This window comes from Geotrypetes seraphini, chromosome 1, assembly GCF_902459505.1.
Source record: "Geotrypetes seraphini chromosome 1, aGeoSer1.1, whole genome shotgun sequence".
Lineage (NCBI taxonomy): Eukaryota > Metazoa > Chordata > Amphibia > Gymnophiona > Dermophiidae > Geotrypetes > Geotrypetes seraphini.
The window spans coordinates 345,908,923-345,928,826 of record NC_047084.1 but is presented as its reverse complement, the minus strand read 5'-3'; the positions used below and the strand labels follow the sequence as shown (position 1 = coordinate 345,928,826).

At 42.2% G+C, this 19,904-nt stretch overlaps 1 protein-coding gene across 8 annotated transcripts in view; it reads right to left on the bottom strand.

Moving 5' to 3' along the window:
* Positions 1-19,904, bottom strand: part of YTHDC1 (YTH domain containing 1) — a 397,408-nt gene that overhangs the window by 327,571 nt on the left and 49,933 nt on the right. For 5 of the 8 annotated variants that reach the window (XM_033963055.1, XM_033963075.1, XM_033963093.1 and 2 more), the window contains exon 3: positions 14,058-14,111. The exons of the other annotated variants lie outside the window; for them this stretch is intronic. In XM_033963055.1, the coding sequence (XP_033818946.1) occupies positions 14,058-14,111 (54 nt within the window). The remainder of the gene's footprint in view (positions 1-14,057; positions 14,112-19,904) is intronic. 8 annotated transcript variants of the gene reach the window in all.

The following is a 19,904-nucleotide window of genomic DNA, read 5'->3' as shown; positions in this document are numbered from 1 at the left end:
ATCAGCAACTAAAGCTTGCAGATGTGATGGCAATGAGAAACACCACTTTCCAAGTAAGATATTTCAGATGAGCCATATCCATTGGTTCAAAAGGAGGCTTCATCAATTGAGCAAGAACAACATTGAGATCCAAAACCACTGGAGGCGGTTTGACATTGAAAAGTCCTTTCATAAATCTGGAAACCACAGGATGAGCAGAAAAGGGATTCCCTTCGATAGGCTGATGGAAAGCAGCAATTGCACTAAGATGGACTCGAATGGATGTAGACTTGAGGCCAGAGGTAGATAAGTGCACAAGATAATCTAAGATGGAAGACAAGGAGATATTTTGAGGATCCTTGTTATCAGAAATGTACCACGTAGAAAATCTAGTCCATTTTTGGTGGTAGCATTGTCTAGTGGCAGGCTTTCTGGAAGCGTCTAAAATGTTTCGAACAGGTTGAGAAAACTGGAGAGGAGTTATGTTGAGAGGTAGGACGAAGCTGCCAAGTGCAGAGACTGCAGGCTGGGATGAAGAAGAGATCCTTGACTCTGTGTAAGCAGAGATGGAAAAACTGGTAGAAAGTATGGCTCCCTGCTCCTGAGCTGAAGTAGAAGAGAGAACCAGGGTTGCCTGGGCCACCGAGGAGCTATTAAAATCATGGTGGCATGATTGGTCTTCAGCTTGACAAGAGTCTTGAGAATGAGAGGGAATCGAGGGAACGCATACAGGAACAGATTCGTCCATTCCAGAAGGAAAGCATCTGCCTCGAGGCAATGAGGAGAGTATATCCTGGAGCAGAACTGAGATGTGGGGAGATGCGAAGAGATCTATCTGAGGAGTTCCCCACTGAGAAAAAATGTGATGAAGAGGAGAGGAATTGAGTGTCCATTCGTGAGGTTGCAGAAGACAACTCAATTTGTCCACCAGACAATTTTTCTCTCCTTGAATGTAGACTGCTTTCAGGAAGGTGTTGTGATGGATTACCCAGTCCCACACCCTTTGAGCTTCCTCACAAAGAGGGAGAGATCCTGCTTGTTGACGTAGTACATGGCGACTTGACTGTTTGTCCGAACAAGGACCACCTGGTTGTGAAGAAGATGCTGAAAAGCTTTGAGAGCATTGAAGATCGCTCTGAGTACCAACAGATTGATGTGACATGCATGATCCGTGCTGGACCAGTGGCCTTGAGTACGGAGACCGTCGTGATGAGCCCTCCCAAGCGTAGGTCGAGAAATCTGTCGTGAGGACCTTCTAATAAGGGGGTGTCTGAAACAGTAAACCTCTGGAGAGATTGAAAGAGAGCGTCCATTCCAGAAGGAAAGCATCTGCCTCGAGGCAATGAGGAAAGTATATCCTGGAGCAGAACTGAGATGTGGGGAGATGCGAAGAGATCTATCTGAGGAGTTCCCCACTGAGAAAAAATGTGATGAAGAGGAGAGGAATTGAGTGTCCATTCGTGAGGTTGCAGAAGACAACTCAATTTGTCCACCAGACAATTTTTCTCTCCTTGAATGTAGACTGCTTTCAGGAAGGTGTTGTGATGGATTACCCAGTCCCACACCCTTTGAGCTTCCTCACAAAGAGGGAGAGATCCTGCTTCTTGACGTAGTACATGGCGACTTGACTGTTTGTCCGAACAAGGACCACCTGGTTGTGAAGAAGATGCTGAAAAGCTTTGAGAGCATTGAAAATCGCTCTGAGTACCAACAGATTGATGTGACATGCATGATCCGTGCTGGACCAGTGGCCTTGAGTACGGAGACCGTCGTGATGAGCCCTCCCAAGCGTAGGTCGAGAAATCTGTCGTGAGGACCTTCTAATAAGGGGGTGTCTGAAACAGTAAACCTCTGGAGAGATTGAAAGAGAGTATCCACCAGTGGAGAGACTGTCTCAACGAAGGAGTAACTGTAATGTGTTGAAAGAGTGGGCCGCAAGCCTGTGCCCACTGACAGGCCAGGGCCCACTGAGGAATTCTGAAGTGAAGTCTGGCAAAAGGAGTCACGTGAATGGTTGAGGCCATGTGACCAAGTAGACCACCATGTGTCTCGCTGAGAGTGAAGAAAGGGAAGACACTTTGAGGCAAAGCTGAAGGAGAGCATCAGATGCTGCTAAGGAAGGAATGCTCCAAGTTGGACAGTGTCCAGAACAGCTCCAATGAACTATAGGTTCTGAGAGGGCTAAAGGTGGGATTTGGGAAAGTTGATTTCGAATCCCAAGCTTTGTAGAAACTACTTAGTCTGTTGGGTTGCTACAAGAACCCCCCCCCCCCTCCCCCCTCTCCGAGATGTTCAATCTTTGATGAGCCAGTCATCAAGGTAGGGGAACACCTGAAGACCATGGTTCCGCAGAGCTGCTGCCACCCCCACTAGGCACTTGGTGAACACACTGGGAGAAGATGCCAGACTAAAGGGTAGCACTCTGTACTGAAAATGCAGGTTCCCCACCTGAAATCTGAGGTACTGACGGGAGGCCGGCTGAATGGGGATGCGAGTGTAAGCTTCCTTGAGATATAGAGAACATAACCAATCATTCTGATCTAGAAGGGGATAAAGGGATGCCAGGGACAACACGTGAAATTTTTCTTTAACCAATAATTTGTTGAGAGCCCTGAGATTCAGTATGAGCCGCAGATCGCCCGTCTTCTTCAGAACTAGGAAGTAACGAGAGTAAAACCACCTACTCTGCTGTTCCAAGAGAAATTCCTCGATGGCACAGAGACAAAGCCGAGCTTGAGCTTCCTGAAGTTGGGCGGTCTGGGACGGATTGAAGGAAGCTCTGGTGGAATCTGAGTGAAATGAAGAGAGTATCCTTCCCTGATTATTGACAGCACTCAGAGGTCGGATGTAATGGTCTCTCATGGATGATAAAAATGATGGAGACGACCTCCTATGGGAAAAAGAGAGGACAGAGGCAGAACGATGGAGGTTTGAGACAGTCAAAAAGGCTGAGAAGCCTTTGATGCAGCAGAAGGCTGAGGTTTCTGTTGCTTCTACTGTTGTTGTGGTTTCTTGGGAGGTGCTCGAGTGTAAGGAGCTGCCTTCGGAGGATAACATCTCTCATAGGATGGAAGAGGTCGAGAAGGTTTGGAAGGAACTGGCTTAAGGTTTTGGTCTGACGATGGAAGCAAAAGTTTTCTCATACTCATACAACTTCTTGGCCAGACAATCCTGAATGTTGGGGTCCATATCAATAGTGCGAAGACAGGCAAGGCAGTGCATCGCTACTGAGAAAGCAGTGACCCTCGGGGAAAGCTCAAAAGCATCATAACAAGACTGAAGAAGGTGCTACCTGAGTTATGCCAATATAGCAATGACTTGCTGGAACTCTAAAAGCCTGTGTTGACCAAGGTCTTTTGAAAAACCAGGAAGAATATCAATAAAATACTTAAAATAAGTAGTAAAGATAAAATTATAATTTAAAACCCTGGAGGCCATCATCGAATTTTGATAAAGACGATGGCCAATTTTGTCCATGGTCCTGCCCTCGTGGAGATATAGCCATTTGTTTGACCCCATACTGCAATGACATACAGTACGACAGTGACATTCTGACAACTTTGAGACACAATATCTCACGAGCTATGTTTCCAAAAAAACTGAAACTTAGCTACCCTGCACAACTTTTGGAGCTCTATTCAGTGTTACCAATAATAATTTTTGTCGAGCACTGAGTGAGTGGCTGAATTACAGTAAACTTGGCCGAAAAAATTAGTGCTCCAAAAAAAGTCAAAGTTTGACATTACTTAGCTCCCACAATAATTGAGTAATAAATGCGAAATTTGGCGCATGTCTCAGTACAACGTTGTTTTCAAAAGTACAATTTCAACCTCCAAGCTCTTTCCATTAGTTTACAAATTAAGTGTAAAGTTGCTAATTTGTGTAAAAAGGCCAAAAATAGGGTATTTTCAGCCTGCTTTTACAGAAAAATACCTTTCAGAAACTCTTTCAAATCAGTCTCATTAGAAAGAGCATATTTCAAACCCCCTAGAAAAGTGGGCTTCATTTTTCAACGCAGGTTAACAATGCCCGAAAAAGGGGGACAAAGTTGGGAGATGTCACCATGGCAACGGCCTACGTTTCAACTTACAATTATGTCACTTTTCACACTGTTTTTCCCTGTTTATTTTTACTCAAGCTTTGGGTACAATTATAGTGTTCTTAATTAATGATTATTCCTAACTAGAAATTGAGGTGATAATTTTATTGCATGCAGATCACAAATTACAACTTGTTTTCTTTTTCAGATCCACATTATTATTAATTCAGTTTAAAATGGATGCCAACGAATCGACTAATAATAATCCTTTTCTGCCAGACTGTGCCATTGGGCAAAAATTGTTGTCAAAGTGTCATGACGGCACATTTTATTCTAAAAAATGTGGGCACATTTTTTTACATAATTTGTCAACCGATGAAAAATTGCTTATCACTCGGCGCTCTGAAGTTGAACTGATGGATAAAGACCAATTCTGCCTCCACCACAAAGCAAAGTATCTCGACAAATACGAATTAAAGCAAACATCGTGTTGTAATCCATTTGAAAAGAAAAATCACATTGTTCAAAGTGGATTGTTAAAAGTCAATCTTGCCATTTCTAATGATTTTAGAAAAGTGGCAAAAATAAATATCAAGCCAGGTCAGAAACTTTGCAGTAGGTGCAAAGCCCAATACGTTTCAATGAGTGAAGCTACTGCAGCATCTTCATTTTAAGACGATTTTGATATCAGCACCTCCGATGCAGTTGATCAAAGCTTGACTGCTTTAGGAACCTCTCCATTGAAAATTCGAAGGTTAGCTAGTAGAGATAAAGCCGGCTATGTGATACGAAAAATTGAACGTGTGCAGAATGTGATAGCCAAGAAGATTACATCAGCTGCTGGAGTTTCAGCTGAAGAAGTTGGGCCGTCTCGTCAGTCTGTAGAATGCAAGTTAGGTGAAGATTACACTGACCTCATTGAAGAAATGAAAACGAAAATTGCAATATCCAACAGGTCAATGAAAGTTCAATTATTGACGATGGCCCCAAAAAGTTGGTCAATAAAGGAAACAGCAATGAAGTTTGGCGTTTCAGAGCGCATGGTCAGAACAGCCCAAAAAGTAAAGAAAGAGAAAGGCATTTGTTCTATACCTGATGCAAAAATTGGCAAGTCCCTTCCAAAAGAAATTGCAAATAGAGTTCAAGATTTTTACGAAGACAATGAATTCAGCAGAATATGTCCTGGCAAAAAAGCTTGCATTTCAGTCCGCCTCAATGGTTTAAAAGTACAAAAGCAAAAGCGGCTGCTGTTATGTAATTTAAAAGAGCTGTACGTGGCGTACTGTAACAAATACGGAACTGAAATTGGTTTTTCCAAATTCTGTGAGCTCAGGCCAAAGTGGTGTGTAACCGTTGGTGCATCAGGTGCACACTCCGTGTGTGTCTGCACGATACATCAAAATGTAAAGCTCATGCTACAAGGCGCCAATGGCAAGAGAACTACAAAGTTCTTATGGAAAAAACTGTGTGCGACCTAAATGTCAAGGACTGTATGCTACAACAATGTCAAAACTGCCCTGGTGAAGAAGCACTAACAGCATACCTGGAAGAAATATTCAAGGATTTAGATCCAGAAGAATCAATAGAATTTAAGCAATGGGTTCACGCTGACCGTGAAACATTAGAAACAAGCGTACTAACCATGGACAACTTTATTGAAAGACTTGCAAGCAAGATTTGGAAGTTGACAAGCCACCATTTCATTTCAAAACATCAAAGTGAATATTTGAAGATGTTAAAGACAGGCTTAAAAGAAACGGAAATGATCGTTTTGATGGATTTCGCTGAAAATTACTCATTTGTTGTACAGGATGCCGCCCAAGGCTTTCACTGGGAAAATTCACAAGCTACGGTACATCCTTTTGTTGCATATTACCTCAATGAAGTGGGCACATTGCAAGTTGTAAACTGTTGCATTATTTCTGATCATATGCAACATGATACGATATCTGTACACGTGTTTATTCAAAAGTTGATCGAATTTTTGGTAACTCAAACAAACATTACCATAATATACTACTTCAGTGACGGCTCAGCTGCACAATATAAAAACTACAAGAACTTTGTGAATTTGTGCAATCACAGAAATGATTTCAACATTGAGGCTGAATGGAATTTTTTTGGAACTAGCCACAGAAAATCACCCTGCGATGGAGTTGGTGGAACAACTAAACGACTGGCTGCCCGGGCTAGCCTCCAAAGACCATCAACGGATCAAATATTGACGCCAAAGGATCTATTTAACTTTTGTGACCAAAATATACACGGAGTTAAATACATTTATGTTCCAAAAGAAGAAATTGAAGAAAGCAAAAAGTTTCAAGAAGAAAGATGGCATGAAAGCAGCACAGTAGCCGGTACCAGAGAGCACCACCAATTTGTACCAGTCGACTCAAACTCGGTTCGTGTCAGCAAAGTTTCAAATGACACAATAAATTTTGTTGCCAAAATTTCTGATACTGCCATTCCAAATTTGAAAGTGTCCGAAATCTTTCCTGGTTGCTACGTTGCCTGTACTTACGATAATCAATGGTGGATAGGCAACGTTGTTGAAGTCTCAATTGAACAAAATGATGCACTGATAAAATTTATGCATCCTCACGGTCCAGCTCATTCGTTTTATTGGCCAAAAAGGCAAGACGTTTGTTGGGTTCCAGAGCAACACCTCATCTGCATGCTTTGTGCCCCTTCAGTTACATCATCCGGCCGCCAATATCAATTTCCAGAAACTGCATTGAAGAAATTGGCTCAAAAATTTAACAGAATGTTATAAAGATTGCTGGCAGTTAAAATCAAAGTGGACTTTACTTCGGCTTGGGAACCATATAAGATACCAATTTAGGCTTGGGAACCTAGGATAAGACACCCTAATCATTGGCTTTGGAACCAGAAAGATACCAACAAAAGGCTTTGGAACCTTGACAAAGAAACCAAATGCGAGGCTTGGGAACCTGGACGAAGTGGCCCACCCGTGGCTGGTATTGCACAGCTATCGGGCGTGACCCCTATGGCGATGGGGTTGCCAGTTCAAATTCTTGAACTGGTAGTGACAATGTCACCATGGACCAACGCAATAGAGTAGTAGTAATACTACGTCAATACAAAACTGTAACTTTAAAAATGACAGAATTATGTTGAAATAGAGGTTGTTGCCGTGGCAACGTCTCCCAACTTTGTCCCCCTTTTTGAGCCATTGTTAACCTGCATTGAAAAATGAAGTCCACTTTTCTAGGGGGTTTGAAATATGCTCTTTCTAATGAGACTGATTTGAAAGAGTTTCTAAAAGGTATTTTTCTGTAAAAGCAGGCTGAAGATACCCTAATTTTGGCCTTTTTATACAAATTAGCAACTTTACACTTAATTTGTAAACTAATGGAAAGAGCTTGGAGGTTGAAATTGTACTTTTGAAAACAACGTTGTACTGAGACATTATATTATGCGCCAAATTTCGCATTTATTACTCAATTATTGTGGGAGCTAAGTAATGTCAAACTTTGACTTTTTTTGGAGCACTAATTTTTTCGGCCAAGTTTACTGTAATTCAGGCATTCAATCAGTGCTCGGCAAAAATTGTTATTGGTAGCAATGAACAGAGCTCCAAAAGTTGTGCAGGGTAGCTAAGTTTCAGTTTTTTTGGAAACACAGCTCGGGAGATATTGTGTCTCAAAGTTGTCAGAATGTCATTGTCGTACTGTATTTCATTGTGGTACGGGGTCAAACAAATGGCTATATCTCCACAAATATTCCACAGGCGAAACTAAAACTTTACCAAAGTTCGTTTGAGACATGGTGGACTCTGCATATGAAGTTTCATCAAAATCCGTGATGGTCATGCAGGGCACTTTCCAAGAATCTGATCACTTGACATGGAATGACCCAGGTAAAGTCTGGCAAAAGGAGTCACGTGTACTGTGGAGGCCATGTGACCCAGAAGTACCATCATGTGTCTCGCTGAGATGGAAGAGCGGGAAGACACTGTATGACAGAGTTGAAGAGCTTCCAGACGTTGTTGTGAAAGGAATGCTCTGAGTTGGACAGTGTCCAGAACAGCTCCAAATGAATTGTAGATTCTGTGAGGGCTTAAGTTGAGATTTGGGAAAGTTGATTTCGAATCCCAAACTTTGTAGGAACCAGGTAGTCTGTTGGGTCGCTACAATAACCCCTTGAGATGTGGAATCTTTGATGAGCCAGTCATCAAGGTAGGGAAATACCTGAAGACCATGGTTTCGGAGAGCTGCCGCTACTACTACCAGGCACTTAGTGAACACTCTGGAAGACGAGGCCAGGCTGAAGGGTAGTACTCTGTACTGATAATGCAGATTTCCCACCCGAAATCTGAGGTATTGACGGGAGGCCGGATGAATGGGGATATGAGTGTAGGCCTCTGAGATCCAGAGAGCATAACCAGTCGTTCAGCTCGAGAAGGGGATAAAGAGATGTCAGGGACAACATTCAAAACTTTTTTTGACTAGAAATTTGTTGAGAGCCCTGAGATCCAGAATGGGCCGTAGATCGCCCGTCATCTTCGGAACAAGGAAGTAACGGGAGTAAAACCCCCTATTCTGCTGTTCCAAGGGAACTGGTTCGATGGCATGGAGACGAAGCAGAGCTTGAGCTTCCTGAAGAAGAAGGGCGGTCTGGGATGGATTGGAAGGATACTCTCTTGGAGGGAACTCCGGTGGAACTTGAGTGAAATGAAGAGAGTATCCTTCTCTGATGATGGTAAGTACCCAGAGGTCTGATGTAATTAAGGTCCATCTGTTGTAAAAATGATGGAGACGACCTCCTATAGGGGGAAAGGGAGACAGAGACAGAACGGTGGTGGTTATGCTCTGTTGTAAACAGTCAAAAAGGCTGAGAAGCCTTAGGTGCAGCAGAAGGTTGCGATTTCTGTTGCTTCTGAGGTGTCTGTTTCTTCAGAGAAGGACGAGTATAAGGAGCTGGCTTTGGAGCAAAACGCCTTTGATAAATAACAGCCGGACGTGCAGGCTTGGCAGGTGTTGGCTTCAGCTTAGGTCTGACAATTGAAGCAAATGATTTTTCACGGTCAGATAATTTTTTAGTGGCTGCCTCGATGGACTCATCAAAAAGGTCGGTGTCTTGACAAGGGATGTTAGCCAGGCGGTCTTGAAGATTAGGGTCCATGTCAATGGTACGAAGCCATGCAAGACGACGCATAGCCATAGAGCAAGCAGCCGCTCGGGCAGATAACTAAAAGGCATTGTAAGATGATTGCAGAAGATGGAGATGCAACTAAGAAAAAGAAGCAATGACTTCTTGAAACTCAAAATGCATATGATTATCCATGTAAGTCAAAAATTTCGGCAGTAGAGAAAGAAGAAATTCAAAATAAGTAATGAAATAAAAATTATAATTAAGGACTTTAGAGGACATCATAGCATTCTGGTAGATGCGACGGCCAAACTTATCCATTGTTTTCCCCTCCCTGCCAGGGGGGACTGTAGCATAGACCTTGGAAGGATGGGATCCCTTCAAGGAAGATTCAACTAGTAGGGATTGATGAGATAACTGTGAGGTGTCAAATCCCTTGTGATGCACAGTTTTATACCTCGAGGCAATTTTCCAGGAACTACTGGTATGGAAAATGGAGTCTCCATGCATCGAGTAAAAGTCTGGTCCAAAAGCTTGTGAAGTGGAAGCTTGAGACTCTCTGCCGGAGGCTGAGGAAGACGCATGACTTCAAGATATTCCTTAGAATATTTGGAGCCAGTATCCAATTTTAAAAGACAGCTCATCCGGCGAGGCCTTGACTCGAGAAGGAGTCGAGGACGTCGAGGTAGCATGTGTCGAAGAAGAAGCTTCGGCATGGAAAAAAGTCTCATAAGAACCCGGTGACTTGGTCGAAGCAATCGAGGCTGGGATATCCTCGAGGTCCGGCATCGGAGACCTGGAACGAGGAGTCGGTGGTCTGGTCGAAGTCGGAGTAGAATGAGGCTTCACGGAAGATGGAATATCCTGCGAGGAACGATTCCGTGAAGAATGCCTCGATGAAGGTCTCGAACGATGGTGAGAACTGTGTCTAGAACCAGACCTCGAGGATCGAGGAGATTTTGCCTTGGAGACGGAAGCAGCCGATACCAATGTATGAATAGGACTAGAGGCTGTAGATCAAAACTCTAGAGGCTTGGAGGAGGAACCTCGATGCACTCGCAAAGACTCTGCTCCTTGCTGAGAGTGTGAGGAATCCTGTCGATGCCTTTCGTGCTTAGGAGACAGACCAACACTCACAGAGACTCTGCTCCCTGCAAAGAGTGAGGCTCCAACCGGGGCATAGGAGGCAGCTCGACCTCGCAGGGGGTTGCTGGATGCCCAGGTAGGATAATAGGAAGCAGTTTAGGATCCGTAATGGTAAGGTACTGAAGAAACTGCTTCTCTAAAATGGTCTGAAAAGAAGCCGGCAAGGTGGGATCCGCGTCTGAAACCGGTCCACCTGCCTTGGCCGGAGGTTCTTTCGAGGTAGTGCGAGTGTGCTTCGACTTAGGAGTCTTAGACACTTTAATCACCACCGGCGTAACCGACTGCTGAGCTATCTGACCTGAGGAAACAGGGGAAGATACAGCAGGCGACGTCAAAGCAAGAGCCGCTGCAAACGAGGAAGGCTTGATGAGGCTCGAGGTAGAAGCAGGAGGCTCAGAAGGAGGCTTGATGGAAGTCGAAGCTGGAGACGCCTTCGAAGTTGAGGGATCAATCGAAGACTCCATCTCGAAGAGTTTGTCTACTTGAATGCAACGACGCTTAAAAGCACGAGGCTGAAGCGTTTGGCAAGGCAGGCACGAGGTGGGATGATTAGGCCCCAGACACTTGAGGCAGCATCTATGAGGGTCCGTGAGAGAGATCGCGCGCTGACACTTGCTACACTTCTTAAAGCCTGTAGCAGGCCGGGACATAGGCCTAAAAACAGTCGCTTCAAGGTCGAAGCTCGTGGGCTGCGGCTGAGCAGCCCATCCAGGAGAATGGACGGAAGACGAAAAAAAATTTTTTTTTAAACTAGATAAATACAAATAAAAGAAATAAAACAGCTATTCGTGTAGAAAAAGAACACCAACCGCGGTCGAGAGAAGGCAAAAGTGAACTAAGTTGAACGCAGAGAGTCAAAGACGGACTTCTCAGCTCCGCGGAAAACTAAGAACTGAGGAGACGCGCCCAGTGCACTGGGCGGGAAGGCACTCGCGCATGCGCAGTGCGGGCGACTCGAAACTTCTAGTTTCTTCAAGCAAGTCTGCTTGTGAGGCGTCCGCATCGGGGCTCCGTCGGATGACGTCACCCATACGTGAGAATACCTGCCTGCTTGTCCTGGGATAAAAAAAAGTTAAGAAAGCTGAAAGGGAAAAATCAATACATTGGAGACAGATATAAGAAGGAAATGGAACGAGAGAAGAGGAGAAAAATTAAATAGACAGCAGACACTGGAAAGAGAATTAGTTGAAGATAGAGAAAAAGCAGAAAAAGAAACTGGGACCAAGATGAAGGAGAAACAAAACATCCAGACAACAAAGTAGAAAAAATTGTTTTATTTTTAATTTATTAACTGGAAAATGTTAGCTTTGGGATATGTGCATCACAATTATTTTTTTATTCATTCAGTGGTGTAGTCATATAACTGATTTGGGGGAGGGACTGGAGCCCAAAATTAGTGGATGGGCACCAAAGTTTCTCCCTGCCCGAGTGCAATTTATAAATACTTGAGCTAGTGGGGATTCCCAAGCCCTGCCAACTGAAGACATCTTCCTCCAGTCTGGCAACTCAAAATCTCCAAGCTTTGCAGCCAATGGCAATATCCTCAAGCTGCCCCTGCTTTCATGCATGGAGGCAGGGAGGAGGGAAGGCAGCAGGTGTGCAATATTGCTGCTAGAAGCACAGTCCAAGACACATAGATAAAACCAAAAGCGTAAAAAACGTGTGTGTAAATATGTGTTCATAGCGTATATAAAGAATATAAATATATTGCAGATTCAAAGCATAGCGTGAATTCAAAAGGCATGTTGCATGTTCAAAAGACATGTGTAAACACTAAAACATATGAGGAAATGAAGAATGAATTAAAACAGAGATTAAGCATCCTCTAATAAAACCCTAAGCACGCATGCGAGCTTAGGGTTTCGTGATCGCTGCCACCATGCTGTGTGCCTCCATGCCGCATTCGATTTCTGGTGGAGAGCGAGAGCGAGCAAAACATTCGCAAAATCGGCGCCTCGGAAAACTAGCGTACCTCGATTTACGAGCGGCGCGCCCTGCGATCCGGCACCCTTCCCCCCCACACCCCCTTCGATCTGAAGTCCCCCAGACCCACCCGAACAGGCTTCTTGCTTCCATCTCGGCCTCGACACCGGCATGTCCTGTGCATTGGTGCTGGTGCCCAAATATCAGCTTCCTCTTCTTTGCTTGGCCTTGAGCATCTGCGCATGCTCAAGGCCTGCGAGTTCATGCTCTCTCCAAGATCTCCGAGAATCTCGGAGAGAGCATAAACTCGCAGGCCTTGAGCATATGCAGATGCTCAAGGTCCAGCAAAGAAGAGGAGGCCGATCTTCGGGCACCGGCACCAACGCACAGGACATGCCGGTGCTGAGGCCGAGATGGAAGTAATAAGCCTGTTCGGGTGGGTATGGGGGACTTCGGATCGCGGCGAGGGAGGGTGCCGGATCACGCGGGGGGGACCTTTGGGGGAGCAATGTCAGTTCTCGTGGGGGGGGATAGAGAAGCACCGCTGGCCTCGGGGGATGGGTGGGAACGAATCAAGTGAGTTTCCTATGGGGAAACGCGCTTTGATATACGAGTATTTTGGTTTACTAACATGCTTCTGGAACGAATTATGCTCGTAAACCAAGGTACCACTGTATGTATATATCAAAGCATAGTGTAAAACTGGTCTAAAACAAACCCTTTTCAGGACCACATTTTGGATTTGTAGGTACTTGGAGGGCCTCAGAAAAAATAGTTAATGTCTTATTAAAGAAATGACAATTTTGCATGACATAAAACTCTTTGTAGTTTTCTAAATCTTTCCTTTTGACTAAGTCTTAATAATAATATTTTAATTTATAGCTAAAGAGACATATGATCAAGAAACTGTTTTATTTTACTTTTGTGATTATGTTCGACATACCGAGGGCCTCAATATAGTACCTGGTGGGCCACATGTGGCCCCCTAGGCCACGAGTTTGAGACCACAGGTGTAAAACATACTCAGGGAATAAAGCATAATATGAAAAAACAAAAGCATGTAATTAAGGAAAGCTTCTAACCTATGGCATCTTTCTAAATGTGATGTAAAGCATAAATTAAAACATATGAATACATTTCTGCCCAGATAATTATGCATAAGTTTAAAAATTATGTGATAAGGGACATTGCAAGGCAATACAGAAATGAGCAATGAGTAGTACAGAGATTAAAAACATTAAAAGCTTAGATATATATATAGTTTGGTTCTTATCTTAGCTTTTAATAAATAAAAACAAGAACAATAAAATACCAGCAAAAGGAATTGCAGCCTCCTTCCACATTAATCTCAATCCACGGGTAGTAAAGAAGGAAATTCTTGACTAACTGTGAGGGCAAACAAATCTTTTCGCAGACGGTGTATGAACCGTTTTTTGCAAGCTTGCATATTAATTAAAACACCGTGGAGTATAGAAAGGAACCAAAAGGGTACTTTAGAACAGTAATTTGTAATGGAAAGAAGAGAATAAATGAAATTGAAGTTAAGGATCGGCTAGAACTGTGTGAAGAGCTTAAAAATGATGGTAACACCACAGGCGAGGTTGAATGTGTATCCTGAGTAATAAACAATACTTGTGTCATAATCGGCTACCGGTATATGTGTTATAGAATAAAATGAAATAAACAGAAAACTAAGTGGAGCTATGAGTGAAAAAAGTGGATGGCTGCAGGGAGATTATGAATGGTAAGTGTCTAAACTCGGGTCAATAAAGCGTAAGGACTGAGAATAAAGGAAAAGCAAGGGAAAACAGTAAGAAGGGATTAAAAACAATCTCAATAAATAATGTATGAATGGTACCTGGTTTGAAAGTGGCACTGTGCATACGTGCACTCAGGTAGATGCGCTGTAGAGCTGTAAAAAATGAAAATGAAAGTAAACAGACGCGGTACTAGAGGAAAAATACAACTTAAACACCAGAGATAGTGCCAGGGAGACAGACCAAAGGCTGGTTACCTAAAAGAAGTAGGAAGTATTAGACTAATGAAAGAATTTAAATGTATATATAAAAAGACTTACGTGTTGATTGGAGCGAAATAAAAACTGGTGTCCAAAGCATAGCTAAAGATCACAAGTAGAAAGGGGGGAGATGAAAACGAAGCGTTTAAGAAAGACAGCGTGATGACGTCATGTAGCAAATGAATGAAAGGACTTTATTTAAAAAGAAAAAGGGACAGAAGCAGTGAATGACCTTAAAGAATTGTACAACGGGCTGTGAAAGCAAGAGGGGGAAATAGAAAAAGCTAAAGAAAATGCCAATGGCAAAGTGGGTAATGTGAATGCAATCGTTTGAGCAACACTTTGTAGGTTTCATTAATTACTATAGATCTCAAATGATCCCACAAAGATTACGTATTAATAAGTTCTGACCATGTTCTTAGACAGCCAGTCATTTTTAGACAAGTGGTGTTCAATCTTGAACAAGTGCTCTTTGGATCTCATGATCCTCTTAGCGGAAACTGCACGAGAAAATAAAAAGTTTGAACATGTCGTACAAGGCATCCGAAAGGTGAGATCCTGGGTCATGATAGTGTCAGGATCATGGCGGAGCTTTGAATGACAAGCTCTGGCCACAAAAGCAGCAGCAGCCACCGAGTCAAATAGGCACTCGAGGACAAAGTCCTCTCTGCGGTCCTGAGCGCCATTCAATACTACCCCCACAATTGCTGGGGAAAGAAATGTGCTTAATAACCTGCGCCATCGAGGAATCAACTTTCGGGGATGCAAAACAATGGCTAAAGGCGTCTGCCATTGGATAAATCCTGGACCTAACTCTGGCACATTTCAAGGGACCCTCAGGCACCTCCCAAAGTCTGAGAGCATCTTGACTATGTCCGGATGTTCAGGGAAGGTGGCAGACTGCGGCTTTACATTACTTATAAGGAAGCAGAAGCAGACTATCAAACTCCCGGAGGAATCCAGAGATCAAATTAACCAGATTCGCAGGTTTAAAAATTTTCTGCACCATGGGATCTTCACCCTGTTCTGGGAACCCTACCGAATCCTGATCCTGGAGATCCTTGAGCGCTGTCAACATCCCCGTAGTAGTAGTAGTAGTGCCAGCCTATGTGAGTAAAGGAATGGGCAGTGCATCCAGGTTGATCACGGGATCCTCTGGCGCCACAATCTGTGACATCTTGGGGAGACTGGGCTTGACACCCATGGCCTGAAAGGACACCTGAGATGCAGGAGGCACATTTTTCTTCACCAAATAAGCTTGATACATCATGTTAATAAATTCTGGGGAAAACCCATCATTCGGAACAGGAGCCAGCTTCTTAGAATTTTTGGAGGACTTGTGAGCTTTGGATGACAAATCACGGCTGCATTTCACCTCGGTCGCAAGGTTGCTATCCGTGGGGCACCCTTTTGACTTTTTAGGGTGCCCTCAGCCAAGAGCAGCAGAACCCCCTTCAGAGGTTCAGGGAACTTGGGCCAATAAGATTTCACTCCCCTCCCACACAGCAGGCCACATGGAACATGGCCGACCACAAATAGGGCATGAATCCAAAAAACCCTGCCCTGGTAAGTCCATCTGAGTGGTTTTCTTACAAAAATGAAACTTGTAGAGGCCAAAAATAACTTTTAATTAAAACTGGGAAAATCAAAAAAAATAAAGAACAAACAGCCCAGGAAAAGCACAGGAACCCCTAGAACATGATGAATCCAAATACTAATTTAATTTAATTTAATTTAATTTCTTATATACCGCTATACCGTGAGGTTCTAAGCGGTTTACAGTAAAGATACATTAAGATACAATATAATAAGTAAGTAAAGATAGGTACTTGGAAGTTCCCTAACTGTCCCGAAGGCTCACAGTCTAGCTAAAGTACCTGAGAAAAACAATTAGTGAAAAGTAAAGATGTGAAACGTAAAGACAGAGATAGAAACAAGATATGAAACATCCCAACAAGATTTCATTGAATAAATTAAAATTAGGATTAAAAGTAGAAATATAATAACGATAAAAAATAAATAAAATATATAAGAAATAAATAAAAAGAGTTCCAATCAGAACAATAGGATCAGATGTTAGAAGATCATAACTACATGCCAAGGAGTGAAGCTGTTATGCCCCTTGAGTCCTGAAATATGGAACCCAGTTACTAAACGATATTCCAGCCATAAGGTTTCCCATGATGTAATGTAATGTAATTTATTTCTTATATACCGCTCCATCCGTTAGGTTCTAAGCGGTTTACAGAAAATATACATTAAGATTAGAAATAAGAAAGGTACTTGAAAAATTCCCTTACTGTCCCTTACTAGTGGTATACCGCACATCTATCAGTAGGTGGCGATAGAGAACTGAATTGCAGGCACTCCTCTTGGATGGAACCCCTTCTTGCCATTTAGTATCACTTCATGCCCAAGCATCAGGAACCACACAACTGCATGTATATAAAAATCCTTTTTTCCCAGAACAAAGTCCAACCATGGATAAAAAACAAGCAAGTGCAACGCCACTGTGGGAAAAAAACTCCCCCACAAAAAACCTTTTTAATATTTTACAACACATAATTGTCTAGTAGATATGTCTTGTTCATACATGTCTCTATCATCTTTTGTTCTGTGATTTGTTTTTGTTCATATGCATTTTAATTTTTTTTAAAATATATTTTTATTGAAAGTGAAAAAGGTCACAACCAGACAAAATACAAAGTCAGCAGCAAAAATGCAAAAGTGTCCAAATACAAGAAATAAACAACAAGAGCATCAATCCCACCAGCCGAACCCATCTTGGAACCCAGAGATACAATAGAATGAAAATGAGCAGTTCTCCTTTCAGCTAGGGAAACTCAAAAGGACAGGAAGGTGCAAGTATCAAATCAATAAGTACAGTGTCCTTCCACCATTTTGAAGTATGTATCCCATAAAACAACCACCCACATCACTCGCCACCAGACTCACATTCTCAAACGCTCCAACTAACACAACTCACACACCAACAGACACGCCAACCCCACCCCCCCACCATCCCAACCGTATCAATGAAACTACAAGTCCCAGCCGGGAATGAATAGCTGGCAAAGAAGAAATATGCATTTTAATTAATCCTTTGCCTTGTAATACTTCTGTTTATCAACAAAAGCTCTGTTATATGCTCTGAGATATGCTTTGTTTATTTGCACTCTTATTTTGGAATATTTCTGATGCCTCTTATAGTATATTAGCCATTGATGTACAGTATATGGCTTGTCTATTTGTGCAGGTCATTCATTTGGATATCATTGCGCTTTTATATCTTTCATATTTTTACATATTTAGTATTCTTTGTTCTTATATTTTTTATTTACTTTTGTCCTATATTTTATTAATGTTTAGTGATGTCCCCTGAGGAAGGTGTTGGTTGGATGCCGAAACTAGGATCCTTGTTGGGATTTACATTTTTTAATAAAGACAGTTTTCCTTGGCTGATCGAACTCCTCCCTTGCTTCTTCTGCTGTACAAAGGGCTAGATTCACTAAGCAAACCGATCGTGTACCGATCGGTTTGCAAGCCCTTTGCAACATGATTTCCCTCCGACCCTATTCATTAAGGCCTGTAGCGATCTGATCCCTATCCTCCCATGCAAATTAGTAAAACCCGATGCAAAATAGCCAAGCGATTGATTCACTAACAATTGCTTGGCTATTTTGAATCGGGTTTTACTATTGTCAAACCCGACTACTGCAGACCTATCGGTAACTGGGTTACCAACAGGTCTGCAGGTTTTTGACAGGCCTGCCTGTATTTTTTATTCATTTTTCTTCCATGGCACAGATATTTTGCACACAACCCGACCGGCCCACTGCACCACCACCCCGACACTTCAACCTGTACCTAAAAGTTGGGAGCAGGAGGGGTGCTCATCCCCTCCTGCTCCATAGGCCTCCAGCGAAGTCTTCAGGGAGCAGGAGGAACCGCAAAGTCCTCCTGCTCCTGCCCCTCCTCGATGACACACTGCTAATGTGAGTCTTAGGCCCCGCCCCATTGCATCATGTGATACACGGGGAGGAGCCTAAGGCCCTGATTGGCTCAGGCTCCTCCCTTGGGAGGGGCCTGAGCCTTAGAAGTCCCTGATTGGCTATTGCTTTCAGTACATACATTTATGCAGATGATATCTTATTAGTCTATAGACTATCACCTACAACTTTAGATTTAGGTCCTCTTACAGTTGATTTAAATAGAATAAAAGAATGGCTGAGTAAACATAAATTGATTTTAAATATGTCTAAGACTATAGCTTGCTGTATCTCAGGAGATAAGACAACACCTCAAATAGATATTTCTTTGAATAATCATGATATAAAGCTAGTAAATAGTTTCAGGTACTTAGGGATTATAATTGATAAGTCATTTAACTTTTGAGGATCAGGTATCATCTGTTGTTGCTAAAGGATTTGGGGCATTAAGACAGCTTAGAGCATTAGAAATTTCTTAGATGAGTAATCATTGCATACTTTAATTTATGCCTTTGTATTGTCAAAGTTAGATTATGGTAATTTAGTATACGCAGGTATTGGGTTAGGACAGCTGAAATGTTTACAAACAGTGCAAAACACTGCGATTAGATTATTAGGTCATGCATATATTCGGGATCATGTGACACCTCTGTATTTAAAATTCCATTGGTTACCAATGGAATTTAGGATTAAATTTAAGATCTAGATGTTGGCACATAGAGCATTATTTCAGCTACAGCCTTCGTGTCTCTCTAACTTGGTGTTATTTTATGCCCAAAGACATTTACTACAATCTTTGAATGACAACAGGGTAGTTCCTCATATCTCGAAGGCACATCTTGCATCAACTAGAGATTGTGCATTCTTTTATTTAATTCCACGGTTATGGAATAATTTACCCATAGATTTGAGAAAAGAAGAATCACATATAAACTTTAAAAGACACAAAAGCGCACTTTTTTTCAATTGGCTTTCTCAAATTGAATAATTGAGTTTGGGACCATAGTCTGTAATTTGTATTAATGTAATGATTAATTTTTGATATGGAAAGACAAATTTTTTAGAAATTCTATGTATTATGGTTTATTGGTATTTGATTGTTTTTATTAGAATTGTTATTAGAATTATTATGATGGAGATGTTGTTTGCTCAGGATTTTAGAAAAAAAATTTTAAACTTTGCTTTTACCCTTTTCTATCCTATTTTTAAATGGAGTTCCTTTCTTGATGAATATGTATTATATTTTGTACACCACTTGGATCCTTTTTTAGGCTGTTATGCGGTACAGAAAGTTTTTAATAAACAAACATTTTCCAGAACATGAAATCTGAGAAATTTTCTGTGGTTTGAGAAAATAGGCAGTGTTCTCCCCAGAAATTTTTTTCAGCCGGGTGGCATGAAAAAGTAGCCGGGTGGGGTGGGGTGGGATGGGGAAAATTAACCCCCTCTTTTACTAAGGTGCGCTAACATTTTTAGCGAACGCAAACCCCCGCGCTAAGCGGGAAAACTAAAGCCAGCTCAATGCTGGCGTTAGCATCTAGTGCACATGGTAATTCTGCGCACGCTAAAACCACTATCACAACTTAGTAAAAGGAGCCCTAAATGTGTACTATTTTTTATTAGTTTATTATTATTTTCCAATGCTCAATATGACTTCCTTTTTTAAGGTTTGACACTTGTGCCAGAATATTTTTACTAC